This window comes from Nerophis lumbriciformis, linkage group LG07 (assembly GCF_033978685.3).
Source record: "Nerophis lumbriciformis linkage group LG07, RoL_Nlum_v2.1, whole genome shotgun sequence".
NCBI lineage: Eukaryota > Metazoa > Chordata > Actinopteri > Syngnathiformes > Syngnathidae > Nerophis > Nerophis lumbriciformis.
In genome coordinates, this window is record NC_084554.2 from 48,962,137 (window position 1) to 48,986,642 (window position 24,506).

General features: G+C 42.5%; 1 protein-coding gene across 1 annotated transcript in view; it reads left to right on the forward strand.

Annotated features, from left to right (window-relative positions):
• rnf152 (ring finger protein 152) overlaps positions 1–19,315 on the forward strand; it is a 51,364-nt gene extending 32,049 nt beyond the window's left edge. The window contains exon 2 of the mRNA XM_061964701.1: positions 18,033–19,315. Coding sequence (XP_061820685.1) covers positions 18,105–18,725 — 621 coding nt within the window. The 5' untranslated portion in view covers positions 18,033–18,104 and the 3' untranslated portion in view covers positions 18,726–19,315. The remainder of the gene's footprint in view (positions 1–18,032) is intronic.
• Positions 19,316–24,506: the final 5,191 nt, after the last annotated feature.

The following is a 24,506-nucleotide window of genomic DNA, read 5'->3' on the forward strand; positions in this document are numbered from 1 at the left end:
ATAGAACCATGTTACAACAGAAGATGAATATTAGTCGGCACTATGTTCCTGCCAAATCAGGAGTCTGTGTAAATGCTTCTATTATGTTTAATAAATGGTGACATACTGTACATCGTTATCACAAGAGGTTGCAATATGGATTTTAGTGGCCCATCCCTACTCCCTGCACGTCTTCATGTGCAGCATCCATGACAAGTGGTGGATGAGGATGAAGAAGGGAGGTATGAATGAGGAGTGAAAAGGCCGGGGGTCGTGTCCTGACATTTCTATTTGTCTCCTGTGGGAGAGAGCGTCAATGAAGGTGTTACACAGTGATGACGGGGGTAGGAGCGGGAAATAGAAGGCCTTGTTTGACGTACCTTTGGTTATTACGCGCAGCGGAGACCGCCACTGATTTGCTTTCGGCGTGATCCTATTAAAGGTTGAGGCCTCAGCAGTTTTCCGCAGGGTAATTTGGTTTAGAGACGGCTAACGTCGCCCCCTGTGGCCGTGGTGACGGCAAGTGTCGGCGTCTTGCTTTCTTTTGCATGTGCCAGCCGGATGACTCCACTCACTGATGACGTTAAAAGTTACTCGTTTGTCAAAACTTGAATAAATATGTGCTAAGTGTTAGCTTAGCGCTGGGGTTCTGAATTATTTTCTATCAAGACAGACATTTTTTCACACCACCGCCCCCCCCTTAGGTTAATGTTTATTTTTTTGTGTTAAGATAGTTCTTTACAACACTAAAGATGCTATTACACCAGGGGTCCCCACACTTTTTGACCCGGGGGCTGCATTGGGTTAAAAAAATGTGGCATGGGGCCGGTCTATACATACATATATATATATATATATATATATATATATATGTATATATATATATATATATATATATATATATATATATATATATATATATATATATATATACACAGCAGTGACGTGCAGTCACTAGAGGCAGGTGAGGCCCCACCTCACCTGCCATTATGGAAAGAAAAAAAATGTAAAAAGAAAAAAAATTAATTAAATTGTTATATGTATCCAGTGATTATACTATAAAGTTATTTTCCATTTAACTTCACCAGTTTTAGATTATTTTTTATTCAAAATCGCTGAATTTTCACATTTGCCGTTCAAATACTGAGAAGAGACGGTGCGGTGAACAGCAGCCAGTTGAGGCACGTCACTCAGTGCCTCAACATGGATTCCGGAATCGGCTAACTGCTGGCCTGCTGTGCAGTGAGACTGTATTGCTATATGAACTATATTATACATTTCCATAGTTTAGTTAGCTGAGGTATATAATGCACAGTGTATTTTGTCAACAACTGTATGTGTGACGTATTTCTTGTGCTGAGCGATCATAAAACGGCTGCAAAAGACGCACTGGCTGAGGCTCCAGTAATCCCGCCTCCTGCACCCCCGCCGTAGAATTGTTGTATCAACTAAAGCCCACACTTAAACTTTCCATGTGCAAGATTGAATCTATTTAAAAAAGTTATTTCATAAGAAGCCAAAAAGTGCAAACACAATAATGTTGGTGTTGGAGGAGTTGTGAATGACTGCAGGGCCACAACATTAGGTACACCTGCAGACTGCAGGTGTACCTAATTCACAACTCCTCCAACACGAACATTATTTTTTTTGCACTTTTTGGCTTCTTATTAAATAACTTTTGTAACCTATTTTCATGGGCTTTTCTCTTTGTGATGTTAAGTTCCTGTTATGCGCTGTTATACAGTATATGCCTTGAGCTCTTATTTTGAAGGCGCTAAGAGCGGAAGTGATGACACGGAGTGGAGCAGAGGTTTTTGAAAGAATGTAAATAAAGTGGTCCTCGTGTAAACTGGAGCCTCCGTGTTTGTTATTTTGTAGTTTCATACAGTATAGGCGACATTTATAAACCCTCGGTTATACTTTTTTAAATAGATTCAATCTTGCACGTGGAAAGTTGAAGTGAGGGCTTTAGTTGTGGACTTAATTTATAAGTAAAGGTAAGACCATAATATAGTTTTTTTTTTAATTAAATGTGCTTTTTTTGTGTGCTACAGTTTGTATGTGTAAAGTTAAAGTTAAGTTAAAGTACCAATGATTGTCACACACACACTAGGTGTAATGAAATTTGTCCTCTGCATTTGACCCATCCCTTGTTCACCCCCTGGGAGGTGAGGGGAGCAGTGGGCAGCAGCGGCGCCGCGCCCGGGAATCATTTTTGGTGATTTAACCCCCAATTCCAACCCTTGATGCTGAGTGCCAAGCAGGGAAGAATGCTGGTATGAGCTTTTAAACATAACCCGTTAACTGCTGCCAATCAAATGGTGAATAAGATACTCTTTAGGGTTCATATGTTTGTAAATCTGACTGTGATGAAGTCAGTGCCTCACCAGCCATCAACCTCACCGCACGTCACTGATATACAGTATATATGTTAGGTCACGAAAATACACAGAGGCTATTTCATCCCTACAAGCCTGTTTCGCAGGTGTTTCGCAGGTTTCCCTGTGAAACAGGCTTGTAGGGATGAAATAGCCTCTGTGTTTTCCCCGACCTAACGTATATTCCGCTCTTCCCCGGTATTGAGCACCGTAAAAACGGATATGTATGTATGTATATATGTATGTATATTAGGGCTGCAAATCTTTGGGTGTCCCACAATTCGATTCAATATCGATTCTTGGGGTCACGATTCGATCCAAAATCGATTATTTTCGATTCAACGCGATTCTCGATTCAAAAACGATATTTTCCCGATTAAAAAGGATTCTCTATTCATTCAATACATAGGATTTCAGCAGGATCTAACCCAGTCTGCTGACATGCAAGCAGAGTAGTAGATTTTTGTAAAAAGCTTTTATAATTGTAATTATCAACTGATTGCAATAATGTAAATTTGTTTTAACTATTAAATGAACCAAAAATATGACTTATTTTATCTTTGTGAAAATATTGGACACAATGTGTTGTCAAGCTTATGAGATGCGATGCAAGTGTAAGCCACTGTGACACTATTGTTCTTTTTTTTAAATCAATCAATCAATGTTTATTTATATAGCCCTAAATCACAAGTGTCTCAAAAGGGCTGCACAAGCCACAACGACATCCTCGGTATAGCCCACATAAGGGCAAGGAAAAACTCACCCCAGTGGGACGTCGATGTGAATGACTATGAGAAACCTTGGAGAGGACCGCATATGTGGGTAACCCCCCCCCCCCTCTAGGGAGACCGAATGCAATGGATGTCGAGTGGGTCTAACATAATATTGTGAGAGTTCAGTCCATAGTGGATCCAGCATAACAGTAAGAGTCCAGTCCACAGTGGGGTCAGCAGGAAACCATCCCGAGCGGAGACGGGTCAGCAGCGCAGAGATGTTCCCAACCGATATACAGGCGAGCGGTCCACCAATGTCTAATGATAATGTCAATGAGGGATTTTTAATCACTGCTATGTTGAAATTGTAACTAATATTGATACTGTTGTTGATAATATTCATTTTTGTTTCACTACTTTTGGTTTGTTCTGTGTCGTGTTTGTGTCTCCTCTCAATTGCTCTGTTTATTGCAGTTCTGAGTGTTGCTGGGTCGGGTTTGGATTTGGAATTGGATTGCATTGTTATGGTATTGCTGTGTATTGTTTTGTTGGATTGATTGATTAATTAAAAAAATAATTAAAAAAAAAAAAAAAAAAATGAAATAAATAAAAAAAAAAAAAAAAAATAGATTTTTTAAAAATGAGAATCGATTCTGAATCGCACAACGTGAGAATCGCAATTCGAATTCGAATCGATTTTCTCCCACACCCCTAATATATATATATATATATATATATATATATATATATATATATATATATATATAATATATATATATAATATATATATATATATATATATATATATATATAATATATATATATATATAATTATCCAAAAAATAGTGCTCGATACCGTGGTAGAGCGCAATATATGTATGTGTGGGAAAAAATCACAAGACTACTTCATCTCTTTACAGGCCTGTTTCATGAGGGGTTCCCTCAATCATCAGGAGATTTTAATAGAAGCATTCACATACCATGGTTTATATAGGGCACAGAGTGGGTAGGTACAGGCTGGCGTAGGGGCGTGGTGATTGGCTCATGTGTTACCTAGGAGGTGTTTCCGTCATGCTGATACAATTTCGCTGCGCTTGTTGAGGGATGACAGGTCTGGACGGTATATAATAAACAGTTTCTCTTTCAAGCATAGGTTGCATCTTTTCTTACCACTATTGTAAGGTGTGCTGGATGCAAGAATTTTCCATGTTATTGAATATTCAACATTATTGTCTTTGAGGTCCCAAATGTGTTTGCTGAGTTCTGTAGTATTCCGCAGGTTTTGGTTCCTAAAGAGATGAAGTAGTCTTGTGATTTTTTCCCACACACATATATATATATATATATATATATATATATATATATATATATATATATATATATATATATATGTTAGGTCAGGAAAATACACAGAGGCTATTTCATCCTACAAGCCTGTTTCGCAGGTGTTTTGCAGGTTTCCCTGCGAAACAGGCTTGTAGGGATGAAATAGCCTCTGTGTTCTTTCCTGACCTAACGTATATTCCGCTCTACCCCGGTATTGAACACTGTAAAAACGGATATGTATGTATGTATGTATGTATGTAAGTTAGCAAGCCTAAGTTAGCATGCTATCGTTTGCATGCTAACAGTTAACAAGTGTCACATACCAAGTTATATGACTCTGGGCTAAACAGTAGCAAAAGTAGCTCCAAAATTTAGCAAGCTAATGGTAACATGCTAACGTTAACATGCTAACAGTTAAAAAGTGTCACAGAGTGCTACGTGAAAGTATGACTGAGCTACAAAAGGACGTAATCTTGCCTTTTTGGAGCCTTCTGCTGGAAATATCCGCCATTATAAAAAGGTGCGTACCCATTCTAGTGGCCCATTTATTTCGTTTATTTGTGAATAGCGTTTCCATGGTAACACGAAATGGTCCCAATTTAAAAGTACCGCCATCGGCGCGAACAGCCCCTTTCCGACGGTATAACCTATGTTGGGGTTCGTTGGTCGGTTCGTCTCGTATTAAGTGTGAGACAAACGTGTGGAACGAGGATGATAAAGTTTGAAGTATGAGCAATCATGATATGGGCCTGCTGCTATGCATGAGCAATAATAATATGGGCCTGCTGCTATGCATGAGCAATCATAATATGGGCCTGCTGCTATGCATGAGCAATCATAATATGGGCCTGCTGCTATGCATGAGCAATAATAATATGGGCCTGCTGCTATGCATGAGCAATCATAATATGGGCCTGCTGCTATGCATGAGCAATCATAATATGGGCCTGCTGCTATGCATGAGCAATCATAATATGGGCCTGCTGCTATGCATGAGCAATCATAATATAGGTCTGCTGCTATGCATGAGCAATAATAATATGGGCCTGCTGCTATTCATGAGCAATCATAATATGGGCCTGCTGCTATGCACGAGCAATCATAATATGGGCCTGTTGCTATGCATGAGCAATAATAATATGGGCCTGCTGCTATGCATGAGCAATCATAATATGGGCCTGCTGCTATGCATGAGCAATCATAATATGGGCCTGCTTCTATGCATGAGCAATCATAATATGGGCCTGCTGCTATGCATGAGCAATCATAATATGGGCCTGCTGCTATGCATGAGCAATAATAATATGGGCCTGCTGCTATGCATGAGCAATCATGATATGGGCCTGCTTCTATGCATGAGCAATCATAATATGGGCCTGCTGCTATGCATAAGCAATCATAATATGGGCCTGCTGCTATGCATGAGCAATCATAATATGGGCCTGCTGCTATGCATGAGCAATAATAATATGGGCCTGCTGCTATGCATGAGCAATCATAATATAGGCCTGCTGCTATGCATGAGCAATCATAATATGAGCCTGCTGCTATGCATGAGCAATCATTTTATGGGCCTGCTGCAATGCATGAGCAATCATAATTTAAAGTTAAAGTACCAATGATTGTCACACACACACTAGGTGTGGCGAAATTATTCTCTGCATTTGACCAATCACCCTTGATCACCCCCTGGGAGGTGAGGGGAGCAGTGAGCAGCAGCGGTGGCCGCGCCCGGGAATAATTTTTGGTGATTTAACCCCCAATTCCAACCCTTGATGATGAGTGCCAAGCAGGGAGGTAATGGCTCCCATTTTTATAGACTTTGGTGTGACTCGGCCGGGGTTTGAACTCACGACCTACCCATCTCAGGGCGGACACTCTAACATGGGCCTGCTGCAATGCCAGCGCCCAAGCAGCAGTGATTTGGCACTGGCATTTCAGCAGGCCCATAATAACAATATATGACTTGTTTTTGACATTTTTATGAGTGAAACCTCAGACCCAATTTAAGGGGAGCGCGAAAGGTGAAAAATATCGATATATTGTATTGGTTTTGAAAATGACAAATATCAAACTGGCCCCCGCCTGCTTTGATTGTTATGTGGACGGCCCTCAGTGGCATACATGTGGACGCCCGTGCACCGCAAAGTCCAAGTAAAAGGTCAGCATCATGCTGGCTGTGAGCAGATTAAACACACAATCAGGAAGTTGCACGCTGATAAGAAGACAATCTCCTTGGTGGAGGTAACAGCGTTGTAATCTGATGGAGCAGGAAGGGCAAAGTGCTTGGTTGTGATGAGTCATTAGATAAACCCCTCCCTCCCTGACTGATGACATCACAGGCAGGCCCCCCCCCAGCGTGGTTTGTACTGCACGTGTGTGCTCCGTGTTTACCTGCTGTAGGTCCACATGCTGAGCAGTGTGGTGCAGCAGCTGATGTTGACGTGAGCGCCACCCGCTCTAGAACCTTCCGCGTCCTCGTGATGCCGTCACACTTCTGGTCACCTGAGGACGCCATTACAGTAGGAGTTACATTCCTACCGCTAATGGCGTCTTTTTCAACTTTTTGACAACTTCCTTCCTGTTTTGATTTCCTTGGCAGCCCGTCGAGGCAGCAAAATGAGTCAGTGTTCAAGTTGTAGAGATGACTCGTGATCAAGTGCTAGTCTCCCCTTTGTCGCAGTTTTTCCTGGAGAAAATGTGTCTCCTTGCTTTGCTAGAGGGGACTACATTCTTGCTGCCCTCAGTCTCTTCTTGGATAACATTAATCTCCTTAATTGCTGCAACGAACCATAGTCTTGTCATCCTCTTGGATAAAATTTGCCTCCTCACTTTGTTGCGGCAGTCCGTTTTCTTGCCGCCCCCAGTCTCCTCTTGGATAAAACGTTCTTACTTCGCCATAACAGACCATATTCTTTACCCTCAGCCTCCTCTTGAAACGTGTCTCCCCACTTTGTTGCAGCAGTCAGTTTTCTCGCTGCCCTCAGTCTCCACTCGGATAAACCTAATTTCCTTACTTTGCTGTAACAGACCATATTTTTTACCCTCAGTCTCCTCTTGAAAATGTGTCTCCTCACTTTGCCGTTTTCTCGCTGCCCTCAGTCTCCACTCGGATAAACCTAATTTCCTTACTTTGCTGTAACAGACCATATTTTTTACCCTCAGTCTCCTCTTGAAAATGTGTCTCCTCACTTTGCCGTTTTCTCGCTGCCCTCAGTCTCCACTCGGATAAACCTAATTTCCTTGCTTTGCTGTAACAGACCACATTTTTTTTCTCTCAGTTTTCTTTTAGGTAAAAGTGGGTCTCCTCATGGTGTCACAGCAGTCAGTTGTCTTGCTGCCCTCAGTCTCCTCTCGGATAAACCTAATTTCCTTACTTTGCTGTAACAGACCAAATTTTTTCCCCCCTCAGTTTCCTTTTACATAAAATTGGGTCTCCTCACGGTGTCACGGCAGTCAGTTTACTTGCTGCCCTCAGTCTCCTCTCGGATAAACCTAATTTCCTTACTTTGCAGTAACAGACCAAAATTCCCCCCCCCTCAGTTTCCTTTTAAATAAAATTAGGTTTCCTCACGGTGTCACATCAGTCAGTTTACTTGCTGCCCTCAGTCTCCTCTCGGATAAACCTAATTTCCTTACTTTGCTGTAACAGAACACATTTTTTACCCTCAGTCTCCTCTTGAAAACATGTCTCCTCACTTTGTTGCAGCAGTCCTTTTTCTCGCTGCCCTCAGTCTCCTCTCGGATAAACCTAATTTCCTTACTGAGCTGTAACGGACCAAATTTTTTCCCCCCTCAGTTTCCTTTTAGATAAAATTGGGTCTCCTCACGGTGTCACAGCAGTCAGTTTCCTTGCTGCCCTCAGTCTCCTCTTGGATAAAATGTGTCTCCTCACTTTATTGAAGCAGTCCAAGTTCTTTCATTTATAGTATCTCCTCACTTTTTTGTAAGTCTCTTTTATTGCTGCCCTCAGTCTGCTCTTAGGTAACATTAATCTCCTTCGTTGCTCCAGCAGTCCATTTTCTCGCTGCCCTCAGTCTCCACTCGGATAAACCTAATTTCCTTACTTTGCTGTTACAGACCAAATTTTTTTCCTCCTCAGTTTCCTTTTACATAAAATTGGGTCTCCTTACGGTGTCACAGCAGTCAGTTTACTTGCTGCCCTCAGTCTCCTCTCAGATAAACCTAATTTCCTTACTTTGCAGTAACAGACTAAATTTTTTCCCCTTCAGTTTCCTTTTAGATAAAATTGGGTCTCCTCACGGTGTCACATCAGTCAATTTTCTTGCTGCCCTCAGTCTCCTCTCGGATAAACCTAATTTCCTTACTTTGCTGTAACGGAACACATTTTTTACCCTCAGTCTCCTCTTGAAAACGTGTCTCCTCACTTTGTTGCAGCAGTCCTTTTTCTCGCTGCTCTCAGTCTCCACTTGGATAAACCTAATTTCCTTACTTTGCTGTAACAGACCAAAATTTTTTCCCCCTCAGTTTCCTTTTACATAAAATTGGGTCTCCTCACGGTGTCACATCAGTCAGTTTACTTGCTGCCCTCAGTCTCCTCTCGGATAAACCTAATTTCCTTACTTTGCTGTAACGGAACACATTTTTTACCCTCAGTCTCCTCTTGAAAACGTGTCTCCTCACTTTGTTGCAGCAGTCCTTTTTCTTGCTGCCCTCAGTCTCCTCTCGGATAAACCTAATTTCCTTACTTAGCTGTAACGGACCACATTTTTTTCCCCCTCAGTTTCCTTTTACATAAAATTGGGTCTCCTCACGGTGTCACATCAGTCAGTTTACTTGCTGCCCTCAGTCTCCTCTCGGATAAACCTAATTTCCTTACTTTGCTGTAACGGAACACATTTTTTACCCTCAGTCTTCTCTTGAAAACGTGTCTCCTCACTTTGTTGCAGCAGTCCTTTTTCTTGCTGCCCTCAGTCTCCTCTCGGATAAACCTAATTTCCTTACTTAGCTGTAACGGACCACATTTCCCCCCCCCCCCAGTTTCCTTTTAGATACAATTGGGTCTCCTCACGGTGTCACAGCAGTCAGTTTCCTTGCTGCCCTCAGTCTCCTCTTGGATAAAATGTGTCTCCTCACTTTATTGAAGCAGTCCACCTTCTTTCAGTTATAGTATCTCCTCACTTTTTTGTAAGTCTCTTTTATTGCTGCCCTCAGTCTGCTCTTAGGTAACATTAATCTCCTTCATTGCTCCAGCAGTCCATTTTCTTGCTGCCCTCAGTCTCCACTCGGATAAACCTAATTTCCTTACTTTGCTGTAACAGACCACATTTTTTTTCTCTCAGTTTTCTTTTAGGTAAAAGTGGGTCTCTTCATGGTGTCACAGCAGTCAGTTGTCTTGCTGCCCTCAGTCTCCTCTCGGATAAACCCAATTTCTTTACTTTGCTGTAACAGACACCCCCCCCCCCCTCAGTTTCCTTTTAGATACAATTGGGTCTCCTCACGGTGTCACAGCAGTCAGTTTTATTGCTGCCCTCAGTCTCCTCTTGGATAAAATGTGTCTCCTCACTTTGTTGAAGCAGTCCACCTTCTTTCATTTATTGTATCTCCTCACTTTTTTGCAAGTTTCTTTTCTTGCTGCCCTCAGTCTCCTCTTGGGTAACATTCATCTCCTTCATTGCTCCAGCAGTCCCATCTTCTCGCTGCCCTCAGTCTCTGTTTAGATAACTTCCATCTTCATATTTGGTGCCCCCAGTTTGACTCCTGTGTTGCGTTGATGTTTGTTAGCGCAGCTTGTTCCAACCCGGTGATTACTCTTTAGGGTTGTGTACGCTCCAGCAAAGGTTTGCTCGCGCATTGAAGCGTCTGCACCGCTGTCTGTGATCCCAGCGCTCGGACCAGCGGGGTGTCGTTAAGCGCCGCCGCTCTTGGCGGACGTTCAAGAAGAAAATGCAGGGCAGTAAAAGGCCGCCATTAATGTTTATTAGCTTCATTTTTATGAATGATTGACCTTCATTGTTGCGTTACTTCGTTCTTGGCCTTCCTTTGCCTGCAACAACTGCGCCGTCCACACGAACATACATGGCGCTCACGTTGGCGTGACATTTTCACTGGCGGCGTTCAGATTTACGTGCTGAGTAGCTTACCGTTTCCTCCTTGGCCAGCTGTGTGTGGGGTTATTTTTAACTTGTGCACTTTCCCATTGGTTGATTGTACTTGTAGGCCCTGAAGGAGCGTGTGTGTGTGTGTGTGTGTGTGTGTGTGTGTGTGTGTTACCTCTCAGGGGGGATTATGTTGCACTGCCCCGGCCACCTGCATGATGACGAAATGTAGTGATGTCATGACTGCCCTCTGGTGGAGTCATTAGTGATCCCGTCTGGGGACAAATAAAATACAAAAAGTGGTCGTTAAAACCAAAGTTGTGTTGTTTATTGTGTAGTCGTTGCCTTAAATGGGTTACAAAGCGACACCACAGATAAATCACATGATCGCGCCTTATGCAATTTTTTTTTCTTCTAACCATGACCTCCCGAGCAGCTACTGATGCTTAGAATAGAAATTAGCCGGTGGAATTTTTTTTCCCCCCCATTGATGACCTGGGCTGGTTGTCATGGTTACAGGAAGCTGACGTCAACATAAAATCCCAAATACAATGGAAGATGAAGACGAGAGGTGTGTGTGTGTGTGTGTGTGTGTGAGAATATCGAGCCACGGAACACATTCATGTCAAATCAAAGCTAATCCTCGTCTTTGGGAGAAGACCCCATCTTGGCCTTCAGCCCTCCTTAAGTCCATCAGGATTTGTCTGTGCTTCTCCTTGACCTTGTTGTGGGGCCGGGGCATGGATAGGACTGCAGGGCACATTGAAGTCACTAGTTGGCTAATTGCTCAGCTTCTTATGTCTTGTTGGTACAGAATAAAAATCGCCCAATATGTTTTTTTAAACATCCAACCATCCATCTATTTTCTACCGCTTGTCCCATTCGTATAATTTCTAAATTGGCTCTCTAGCTCCACCTTTTAGAATGAGGAAAAAATAAGCCCCTCCCACCAGATCGACGGATGGAAGCGAAAATCGCAGGGGACGTCTGTGATGACGGGACACGCATTAAAGTCTCTGGCTTAGTGGTTGGAGTGTCCGCCCTGAGATCGGTAGGTCGTGAGTTCAAACCCCGGCCGAGTCATACCAAAGACTATAAAAATGGGAGCCATTACCTCCCTGCTTGGCACTCAGCATCAAGGGTTGGAATTTGGGGGTTAAATCACCAAAAATGATTCCCAGGCGCGGCTACCGCTGCTGCCCACTGCTCCCCTCGCCTCCCAGGGGGTGAACAAGGGTGATGGGTCAAATGCAGAGGACAAATTTCACCACACCTAGTGTGTGTGTGACAATCATTGGTACTTTAACTTTAACTTTAAGAGCCAATACTTGTTGATTGTGTTAGAGCCATTTCGGACATAATTAGGGCCCGCATGGCCCATTGTATAAGGACTCCCAAAATTATGCAATGGGACATAAGGACCTATTGAATTTGTAAGGTTTTATTCTTTATTCTTCCGCCGCCACATTAAACTGTAATTTGACCCACTTAACATGCTTCAAAACTCACCATATTTGACCCACACATCAGGACCTGCGAAAATTGCCTTTAAAAAAAAAACGAACCACAAAACTCAAAATTGCGCTTTAGCGCCCCCTAGGAAAAAAAAACTAGACTGCCTGTAACTCCCACTAGGAAGGTCGGAGAGACATGAAACAAAAACCTCTATGTAGGTCTGACTTAGACCTACATTTCATAATAGTACATTGTCGGGCTAAAATCAACAGGAAGTTGGCAATTCCCCCTTCAAGACAAAAAAGTACTAAAAACAGTAACTTTTGCCTCTTTGAGCTGTAATTTGACCCCCTTAACACGCTTCAAAACTCACCAAACTGAACGGACACATCAGGACTGTCAAAAATTGCGATCTTATAAAAAACCTAACCCCAAATCTCAAAAATTGCGCTCTAGCGCAATTTTTGAATAAAACGCAGAAAAAACTGCTCCTCGGAAGAAAAAAATGACAAAACTGCCTGTAACTCCCACTGGGAAGGTCGGAGAGACATGAAACAAAAACCTCTATGTAGGTCTAACTTAGACCTACATTTCATAAATTGACAACCCCCAGCAAAAATCAACAGGAAGTTTGCTATTCCCCCTTCAAAACAAAATTTTTTGTAAAAACCGGTCACCTTTCTATCTCCTCTGAGCGCGTTTGTTGTTTCGGCTTCAAACTAACACAGGAGAGAGATTGAACCCTTCTGATTAAAAGTTGGCGAAAGAGTTTTGATACCTGCTCCGGTTTTGATTTTATGACCCTTCAAAGAACCTCTGCGCTGATGCTGCTGTTTTTTCAAGATGGCTGCTTAAAAGCAGGCAGCACCAGCGTACCCACACAATGCAGACAAGGTAGGTACACTAGACAAAAGTATTGGGACACTTCGCACTAAAAGTTGACTAAAGTATTGGGACACTTAGGACTACCACTGGACAAAAGTATTGGGACACTTACACTGGACAAAAGTTTTGGGACACTTCTAAAACTTGACAAACGTATTGGGACACTTAGGACTAGCACCTGCCAAATATGCGGGCCCGACCAACGCTGCTTGCAGCTTTAATTACACATATGTTTTATGTTTACATATCATGCTTTGTTTAAATTACATTTAATTATACAGTAATAACTGTATATTTGGTATTTTGCTATATTATTGGTGTATAGTTTAAAATATTGTCTTTCACTCCCTATCAATGGAGTTGTGCTCTATTAGTTTGCTCTGTTTAGACTGCCGTAAATGTGACTTTTTTTAATTTTTGAAATCGACTGATACGTTTTTTTTTCATGGATACCGATTATTAGTAGTTAAGGAGAACGATAGCCAATATTTGGAGCCGATGTTAATTTATTGGTATATGTCAGTAAACATTTAGTTGTTTTTTTAACATTGTTTTTTAGGAAATGTGGGAGCAGTAGTGACACGCTAATTTTGCGTTTAATTTAGCATAAAAAATCATCAGGAAATTTCACAAACACCTGTATTACCTGTGTCTAAGAGCAGCATCAATATATAGTAAAATCTCATTTACAACATTTGTCTGCACGTACAACACTTAAAACCTTTAGTATGTGGAATTAAATGATGGAATGGATTAAGCAAATAAATCCAACAAAGCACCAATATGATTCACTTTAAGAGACTGTTCAAACTACAAGTGTTCAGCCATAGTCAAAGCCATAGTCAAAGTCATAGCCATAGTCATAGCCATAGTCATAGCCATAGCCATATTCATAGCCATAGTCAAAGTAATAGCCATAGTCATAGCCATAGTCAAAGCCATAGTCAAAGCCATAGTCAAGGCCATAGCCATAGTCATAGCCATAGTCATAGCCATAGTCATAGTCAAAGCCATAGTCCAAGTCATAGTCATAGCCAGAGTCATAGCCATAGCATAGTCATAGCCATAGCCATAGTCATAGCCATAGCCATAGTCAAAGCCATAGTCATAGTCATAGCCATAGCCATAGTCAAAGCCATAGTCAAAGTCATAGTCATAGCCATAGTCAAAGCCATAGTCATAGCCATAGTCAAAGTCATAGCCATAGTCATAGCCATAGTCATAGCCATAGCCATATTCATAGCCATAGTCAAAGTAATAGCCATAGTCATAGCCATAGTCAAAGCCATAGTCAAAGCCATAGTCAAGGCCATAGCCATAGTCATAGCCATAGTCATAGCCATAGTCATAGTCAAAGCCATAGTCCAAGTCATAGTCATAGCCAGAGTCATAGCCATAGCATAGTCATAGCCATAGCCATAGTCATAGCCATAGCCATAGTCAAAGCCATAGTCATAGTCATAGCCATAGCCATAGTCAAAGCCATAGTCAAAGTCATAGTCATAGCCATAGTCAAAGCCATAATCATAGTCATAGCCATAGCCATAGTCAAAGCCATAGTCATAGCCATAGCCATAGCCATAGTCATAGCCATAGTCAAAGTCATAGTCATAGCCATAGTCATAGCCATACCCATAGTCATATCCATAGTCATAGCCATCGTCAACGTCTCTGAAAAATATGAGTTTGCTTGGCGTGTTTCCATGTCGCTGCCCTCAGTCTCCTCCTGGATAAAACGGGTCTCCGTACTTCGCCACAACTCTGACCCTCTGAAATAAAACCGTCACCTCCTAAAGGCGCCGATTCATTCCCCAGACTTTGTTTCGGTTTCGGTGAAATACGCTGACTAACGACTTGGCGCTTGGCCATATGCGTGGAAAAAGCTGACTAATGGCTGGCTGAAATGGAGTGTGGAAAATCATTTTCAAGTGAAGCACTGCATGTACTTGAAAAGCAATTTTACAGGGTGGGGGGGAATTCTACTTCCTTAGACGTCCTCTCCATCACCTTCTCGCCGTCCGTCTGTGGGAAGTGTGATTCCTGCTGATCGGGCTCTTTTCACACATCCACCCAAGCTTTAATTAATCCCCGCGACTCGGCATTAAAGGACACCCCGCCTCGGCGGACACATTTAAATGAAAGGCAAACGTACGGCAAAGTGTAGGGATGTGTCTCGTACGGTACAAGTCAAACTGCCTTAGAGGTGTGTCGACAGAAGTCACACCGCTGTCACTCGGTTTAAGTTGAGGCCGTGGTTCCACGGCCTATGGGCCAACATGGTCTAGGACAGGGGAGCCAAAATGTGCCAAAAAAGATTTTTGGTATGAACCACAAATAACCTAAATATAATAATAATATCAACTAGAAAATTCCCGTGGAAATTTTGATGGGCCTGGTTGGGGGCCGCCGTACTTTGAAGATGGTGCCGAGTGTCTGAATCCAAGAGTTTTAGGTGGAACTGTACAAAATGAGCTACACAGCTAGCCTAAAACGTTAGCATGCTTACATTCAAATTCTAACATTAGCACACATGCAAACATTTGACCCATCCCCTTGATCACCCCCTGGGAGGTGACGTGAGCAGTGGGCAGCAGCGGTGGCCGCGCCCGGGAATCACTTTTGGTGATTAAACCCCCAATTAAAACCCTTGATCCTGAGTGCCAAGCAGGGAGGTAATGGGTCCCATTTTCATAGTCTTTGGTATGACTCGGCCGGGGTTTGAACTCACAACCGACCCATCTCAGGGCGGACACTCTAACCACTAAGCCACTGAGTAGGTTATATAAAGCGCCACCAGCGTGACCATTTTTCACAATGGAACCTCGATTTACGAATCTAATCAGTTCTTGAACAGGGTTCTTCAATCGAAAGGTTTGTACGGTGAAGCATATCTCTCAATAAGAACCAATGTACCATATTTTTTGGACTATAGGGCGCACCGGATTATAAAGCGCACTGCCGATGAGCGGGTCTATTCAGGTCTTTTTTCATACCAAAGGTGCACCGGATTATAAGGCGCATTAAAGGAGTCATATTTTAATTTTTTTTTCTAAATGTAAAAGACTTCCTTGTGGTCTACATAACATGTGATGGTGGTTCTTTGGTCAAAATGTTGCATAGATGATGTTTTACAGATCATCTTCAAGCTGCTTTCTGACAGTCGCTTCAGGATGCACCGTTTTGTGGGCGGTCTTATTTACGTGGCTCACCTTCGACAGCGTCTTCTCCCCGTCATCTTTGTCGTAGCGGTGTAGCGTGCAAGGACGGGAGTGGAAGAAGTGTCAAAAGATGGAGCTAACTGTTTTAATGACATTCAGACTTTACTTCAATCGATAACGGAGCAGCATCTCCTCATCCGGAAACAACAATGTGTCGCGTGAAAAACCGTCCGACCGGAACTCTCTAATAACTAAAGTTCCTTGGGTGAATAAAGTAAACTCACTACACCGGTATGTTTTAGCGCTTTCATGGTGAGTTTACTGACAGATATAAATAAGAACTTTACACTACTTTTCATTAGAAATCTGTGATGAGGTGGCGACTTGTCCAGGGTGTCCAGCTGAGATAGGCTCCAGCGACCCCCCGCGACCCCAAAAAGGGACAAGCGGTAGAAAATGGATGCATATATTAGAAATGGCAACAGTGGAGGATGAATGCCCCATAACAAGAAGATAGATAAAAAGAAGAAGTTTATCAACTACAGTGTCGATACGGACTACAAAGGCGGACGTCGCACCCAAATTTTCAGGACTTATGCAGATCCCAAATACAGATCAGCAGGTACCAGAAGGTAAGAAAAGTTGCTTTTGCATAATATTGCGAAACAAAACGCCAGATAATATCCATCCATCCATCCATCTTCTTCCACTTATCTGAGGTCGGGTCGCGGGGGCAGCAGCCTAAGCAGGGAAGCCCAGACTTCCCTCTCCCCAGCCACTTCGTCCAGCTCCTCCCGGGGGATCCCGAGGCGTTCCCAGGCCAGCCGGGAGACATAGTCTTCCCAACGTGTCCTGGGTCTTCCCCGTGGCCTCCTACCGGTCGGACGTGCCCTAAACACCTCCCGAGGTAGGCGATCGGGTGGCATCCTGACCAGATGCCCGAACCACCTCATCTGGCTCCTCTCGATGTGGAGGAGCAGCGGCTTTACTTTGAGCTCCCCTCGGATGGCAGAGCTTCTCACCCTATCTCTAAGGGAGAGCCCTGCCACCCGGCGGAGGAAACTCATTTCGGCCGCTTGTACCCGTGATCTTGTCCTTTCGGTCATAACCCAAAGCTCATGACCATAGGTGAGGATGGGAACGTAGATCGACCGGTAAATTGAGAGCTTTGCCTTCCGGCTCAGCTCCTTCTTCACCACAACGGATCGATACAGCGTCCGCATTACTGAAGATGCCGCACCGATCCGCCTGTCGATCTCACGATCCACTCTTCCCTCACTCGTGAACAAGACTCCGAGGTACTTGAACTCCTCCACTTGGGGCAGGGTCTCCTCCCCAACCCGAAGATGGCATTCCACCCTTTTCCGGGCGAGAACCATGGACTCGGACTTGGAGGTGCTGATTCTCATCCCAGCCAGATAATATGTCTTACCTTATACACACACCATAATAATACTCCTATGTTGAAGCACAGTACAATCCATCAAGCGGTGCAGCTTCATAGCTTACCAAAGTCCTACTAAAACGTTGTATTAGAAACAGGAATCCAAGGTAACGTAACTTGTTGCATGAGCAAACAAGACCGCCAGACTGAGTGTGGCGAAAAGCAGGAATACATAGCTCTCTGATTAGTGCCCGGGAGCAGGTGAGCGTCCCGAACACTAATCAGAGGCAGGTGAAAATAATCAGCACCCATGGCAACTAAAAAACACAAACCCAGGGGTGCTGAAAAGAGAACTAAGGGAGTCAAACTAAAATAAAACACAATCCGTTGCAACGTTGAACTTCACAGAGATTGTCTCCTTTCGGTCTGTTGTCTTTTTGGGCCCATATTGAGTTAGCGAAATCTTGTCAAAAGACGAAAAGTGGCGAGCAAGTGACGTGGCAGGCTCTGACTTTCCAAAAAATGCTGCACCCTGCTTTTTGTCTGCAGGCGTGACATCAAATGAATGAGACATGGTTGGCAACTAGAGGGGGTTCTTAAATCGAGTTTCCACCGCACACAATGTGGTTCTGATCATTTGTACACTATGCTACTTGCCCTTCATTATCTCACCTGCGTTCTCTGCTTCCTTCCAGATGGACGACCATGTAGCCGCCAGCAGGCTGTGAAGCACACGGAAGAGGACGCTGAGGGACGGGGGAGCTGCCATGGAGACTCTGTCCCAAGATTCCACGCTGGAATGCCAGATCTGCTTCAACTACTTCAGCCCGCGACGGCGTCCAAAGCTGCTGGACTGCCGCCACACGTGCTGCTCCGTCTGCTTGACGCAGATGCGCAGCAGCCACAAGGAGATCCGCTGCCCGTGGTGCCGCGGCGTGACCAAACTTCCGCCGGGCCTCTCCGTCTCCCACCTGCCCGACGACCCCGACGTGGTCACCGTCGTCGCCATCCCCCACGCCTCCGAGCACACGCCCGTCTTCATCCGCCTGCCCAGCCGCGGCTGCTACATGCTGCCGCTGCCCCTCGCCGGGGAGAGGGCGCTGGGGTGCCGCTTCCTGCCGGGCGGGCACCAGAAAGGCCTGACCGTGCTGACCGTGCCGGAGGAGGACGCTCTGGCAGTGGACCTGGGTCTGGACGGGGTGAGCCTGGACGGCGGCGAAGGAGAGCGGCGGGCGAACGGACCGGCCGCCGGCGGGGGGAAGGGATCCACGTGGTCGGGCGTGTGCACGGTGATCCTGGTGGCGTGCGTGCTGCTCTTCCTGCTGGGCATCGTGCTGCACAACATGTCCTGCATCTCCAAGCGCTTCACCGTCATCTCCTGCGGGTGAAGCGGGTGAAGACCTCACGAACATCTAGAGACGCCAAAGAGGACGCCGTCTTGGATTAACTGCCATCCCGTAGTTCCCTTTTTCGAAGATTCGGTTTGTGATGAGTAGAAGTACATCAGTCGTTGTCCTGTAGCCAAGTGGCGGCCGCCTGTGACCGGCCAGAGTCCAGACTGAGCCCACTTGGAATGACCAACCGGGGCCGTGGTGTCAATGAAGTTAGAACACGGAACTTGTAGTGTTCATGCCGGACTCAGCTTTATCTTCCATGCATTTTGTCACCTGCTAACTACAATGAACTAGCAATGGAATTCTTTCAACTCAGCCATAGATTGTTTATTCTCATATGATCAGCTTAGGAAAGAAACATTCTTTCAAACGTGTGTTTATTTAGTTCAGAATTGATTAGGTCTGGACTAGCTTACATAGACGCGGTCTTGCCGCCAGTCTTTTACGCTAAGCTAATTAGCTTCCGAGGGCTGCTGGTTCTGCAGTGTTCTAATCCGTGTGTTGGCAGCCACAATAAATCCAGTGAGCCCCCGCAGGCTGGCGTCGCACACATGGCCCATGAATAAAATGCCAAGTGGATTTCATGTGTTCATGCTGTCTTTCAGTCTCCCTTTGAAGCCGTTCCGGTTTTTTGCTTTTCTTACAGGAAGAAAGAAAACTATTCTGGCTTTGTGAGACGGGTCAGGAAGCGGTGAGGAGTAGGCGGGCGGCTGCGGGCTTTCAGTTAATGACGTCCGCATCGATTTGTTTGCTTATGAACGTCTTGTGTTGTACACAAAGATGGATGCTTCTCTTACTTTTCTACACACGTATATTAGTTGTTGTGGTTGTGTGTTTTTGTGTGTGTGGTTAACGCAGAATATACACACACACACACACACACACACACACACCGTACTTTTCATGCACATAGGTAATAATTATAATCATTGCACAATAGTTAGCATTCTAATATTAGCATTTTTTCAGGTATACACCTCAGTGTCAAATACTTTGATACCTGTTAGCATGCTAATGTAAGTATGTTAGCATTTTTTTGGTTAGTTTAGCTAAGTTTGTTGGTATATACTTCAGTGTCAAATACTTTGATACCTGTTAGCATGCTAACGTTAGTATTATAGCCTTTTTTTGTTGTTTAGCTGAGTTTGTTGGTATACACCTCAGTGTCAAATACTTTGATACCTGTTAGCATGTTAGCCGTTGTTTTGTTTAGCTAAGTTTACAGGTATACACCTCAGTGTCTGATACCTGTTAGCATGTTAGCCGTTTTTTGTTTAGCTAAGTTTGTTGGTATACACCTCAGTGTCAAATACTTTGATACCTGTTAGCATGCTAACGTTAGTATGTTAGCCGTTTTTGTTGTTGTTTAGCGACGTTTGTTTGGTATACACCTCAGTGTCAAATACTTTGATACCTGTTAGCATGTTAGCCGTTGTTTTGTTTAGCTAAGTTTACAGGTATACACCTCAGTGTCTGATACCTGTTAGCATGCTAACGTTAGTATGTTAGCCTTTTTTTTGTTGTTTCAGCTAAGTTTGTTGGTATACACCTCAGTGTCAAATACTTTGATACCTGTTAGCATGTTAGCCGTTTTTTTTAGCTAAGTTAACAGGTATACACCTCAGTGTCTGATACCTGTTAGCATGCTAACATTAGCATGTTAGTCGTTTTTTGTTTAGCTAAGTTTGTTGGTATACACTTCAGTGTCAAATACTTTGATACCTGTTAACATGCTAACGTTACTATGTTAGCCGTTTTTTTGTTGTTTAGCTAAGTTTGTTGGTATACACCTCAGTGTCTGATACCTGTGAGCATGCTAACGTTAGCATGTTAGCCGTTTTTTGTATAGCTATGTTTGTTGGTATACACCTCAGTGTCAAATACTTTGATACCTGTTAGCATGCTAACGTTAATATGTTAGCCTTTTTTTTGTTGTTTCAGCTAAGTTTGTTGGTATACACCTCAGTGTCAAATACTTTGATACCTGTTAGCATGTTAGCCGTTTTTTGTTTAGCTAAGTTTGTAGGTATACACCTCAGTGTCAAATACTTTGATACCTGTTAGCATGCTAACGTTAGTATGTTAGCCGTTGTTTTGTTTAGCTAAGTTTACAGGTATACACCTCAGTGTCTGATACCTGTTAGCATGCTAACGTTAGTATGTTAGCCGTTTTTTTGTTGTTTAGCTAAGTTTGTTGGTATACACCTCAGTGTCAAATACTTTGATACCTGTTAGCATGTTAGCCATTGTTTTGTTTAGCTAAGTTAACAGGTATACACCTCAGTGTCTGATACCTGTTAGCATGCTAACGTTAGCATGTTAGTCGTTTTTTGTTTAGCTAAATTTGTTGGTATACATCTCAGTGTCAAATACTTTGATACCTGTTAACATGCTAACGTTACTATGTTAGCCGTTTTTTTGTTGTTTAGCTAAGTTTGTTAGTATATACCTCAGTGTCTGACACCAGTGAGCATGCTAACGTTAGCATGTTAGCCGTTTTTTGTTTAGCTAAGTTTGTTGGTATACACCTCAGTGTCAAATACTTTGATACCTGTTAGCATGCTAACGTTAATATGTTAGCCTTTTTTTTGTTGTTTCAGCTAAGTTTGTTGGTATACACCTCAGTGTCAAATACTTTGATACCTGTTAGCATGTTAGCCATTGTTTTGTTTAGCTAAGTTTACAGGTATACACCTCAGTGTCTGATACCTGTTAGCATGCTAACGTTAGCATGCTAACGTTAGCATGTTAGCCGTTTTTTGTTTAGCTAAGTTTGTTGGTATACACTTCAGTGTCAAATACTTTGATACCTGTTAGCATGCTAACGTTAGTATGTTAGCCGTTTTTTTGTTGTTTAGCTAAGTTTGTTGGTATACACCTCAGTGTCAAATACTTTGATACCTGTTAGCATGTTAGTCGTTTTTTGTTTAGCTAAGTTTGTAGGTATACACCTCAGTGTCAAATACTTTGATACCTGTTAGCATGCTAACATTAGTATGTTAGCCGTTTTTTTGTTGTTTAGCTAAGTTTGTTGGTATACACCTCAGTGTCAAATACTTTGATACCTGTTAGCATGTTAGCCGTTGTTTTGTTTAGCTAAGTTTACAGGTATACACCTCAGTGTCTGATACCTGTTAGCATGCTAACGTTAGCATGCTAACGTTAGCATGTTAGCCGTTTTTTGTTTAGCTAAGTTTGTTGGTATACACTTCAGTGTCAAATACTTTGATACCTGTTAGCATGCTAACGTTAGTATGTTAGCCGTTTTTTTGTTGTTTAGCTAAGTTTGTTGGTATACACCTCAGTGTCAAATACTTTGATACCTGTTAGCATGTTAGTCGTTTTTTGTTTAGCTAAGTTTGTAGGTATACACCTCAGTGTCAAATACTTTGATACCTGTTAGCATGCTAACATTAGTATGTTAGCCGTTTTTTTGTTGTTTAGCTAAGTTTGTTGGTATACACCTCAGTGTCAAATACTTTGATACCTGTTAGCATGTTAGCCGTTGTTTTGTTTAGCTAAGTTTACAGGTATACACCTCAGTGTCTGATACCTGTTAGCATGCTAACGTTAGCATGTTAGCCGTTTTTTGTTTAGCTAAGTTTGTTGGTATACACCTCAGTGTCAAATACTTTGATAACTGTTAGCATGCTAACGTTAGTATGTTAGCCGTTTTTTTGTTGTTTAGCTAAGTTTGTTGGTATACACCTCAGTGTCAAATACTTTGATACCTGTTAGCATGTTAGTCGTTTTTTGTTTAGCTAAGTTTGTAGGTATGCACCTCAGTGTCAAATAATTTGATACTTCTTAGCATGTTAGCGGTTGTTTTGTTTAGCTAAGTTTACAGGTATACACCTCAGTGTCTGATACCTGTTAGCATGCTAATGTTAGCATGTTAGCTGTTTTTTGTTTAGCTAAGTTTGTTGGTATACACTTCAGTGTCAAATACTTTGATACCTGTTAGCATGTTAGCCATTGTTTTGTTTAGCTAAGTTTACAGGTATACACCTCAGTGTCTGATACCTGTTAGCATGCTAACGTTAGCATGCTAACGTTAGCATGTTAGCCGTTTTTTGTTTAGCTAAGTTTGTTGGTATACACTTCAGTGTCAAATACTTTGATACCTGTTAGCATGCTAACGTTAGTATGTTAGCCGTTTTTTTGTTGTTTAGCTAAGTTTGTTGGTATACACCTCAGTGTCAAATACTTTGATACCTGTTAGCATGTTAGTCGTTTTTTGTTTAGCTAAGTTTGTAGGTATACACCTCAGTGTCAAATACTTTGATACCTGTTAGCATGCTAACATTAGTATGTTAGCCGTTTTTTTGTTGTTTAGCTAAGTTTGTTGGTATACACCTCAGTGTCAAATACTTTGATACCTGTTAGCATGTTAGCCGTTGTTTTGTTTAGCTAAGTTTACAGGTATACACCTCAGTGTCTGATACCTGTTAGCATGCTAACGTTAGCATGTTAGCCATTTTTTGTTTAGCTAAGTTTGTTGGTATACACCTCAGTGTCAAATACTTTGATAACTGTTAGCATGCTAACGTTAGTATGTTAGCCGTTTTTTTGTTGTTTAGCTAAGTTTGTTGGTATACACCTCAGTGTCAAATACTTTGATACCTGTTAGCATGTTAGTCGTTTTTTGTTTAGCTAAGTTTGTAGGTATGCACCTCAGTGTCAAATAATTTGATACTTCTTAGCATGTTAGCGGTTGTTTTGTTTAGCTAAGTTTACAGGTATACACCTCAGTGTCTGATACCTGTTAGCATGCTAATGTTAGCATGTTAGCTGTTTTTTGTTTAGCTAAGTTTGTTGGTATACACTTCAGTGTCAAATACTTTGATACCTGTTAGCATGCTAACGTTAGTATGTTAGCCTTTTTTTTGTTGTATAGCTAAGTTTGTTGGTATACACCTCAGTGTCAAATACTTTGATACATGTTAGCATGTTAGCCGTTTTTTGTTTAGCTAAGTTTGTAGGTATACAACTCAGTGTCAAATACTTTGATACCTGTTAGCATGTTAGCCGTTGTTTTGTTTAGCTTAGTTTACAGGTATACACCTCAATGTCTGATACCTGTTAGCATGCTAACGTTAGCATGTAAGCCGTTTTTTGTTTAGCTAAGTTTGTTGGTATACACCTCAGTGTCAAATACTTTGATACCTGTTAGCATGCTAATGTAAGTATGTTAGCATGTTTTGGTTTGTTTAGCTAAGTTAGTTGGTATATACTTCAGTGTCAAATACTTTGATACCTGTTAGCATGCTAACGTTAATATGTTAGCCTTTTTCTTGTTGTTTCAGCTAAGTTTGTTGGTATACACCTCAGTGTCAAATACTTTGATACCTGTTAGCATGTTAGCCGCTGTTTTGTTTAGCTAAGTTAACAGGTATACACCTCAGTGTCTGATACCTGTTAGCATGCTAACGTTAGCATGTTAGTCGTTTTTTGTTTAGCTAAGTTTGTTAGTATACACTTCAGTGTCAAATACTTTGATACCTGTTAGCATGTTAGCCGTTGTCTTCTTTAGCTAAGTTAACAGGTTTACACCTCAGTGTCTGATACATGTTAGCATGCTAACGTTAGTATGTTAGCCGTTTTTTGTTGTTTAGCTAAGTTTGTTGGTATACACCTCAGTGTCAAACACTTTGATACCTGTTAGCATGTTAGCCGTTGTTTTGTTTAGCTAAGTTTACAGGTATACACCTCAGTGTCAGATACCTGTTAGCATGCTAACGTTAGCATGTTAGCCGTTTTTCGTTTAGCTAAGTT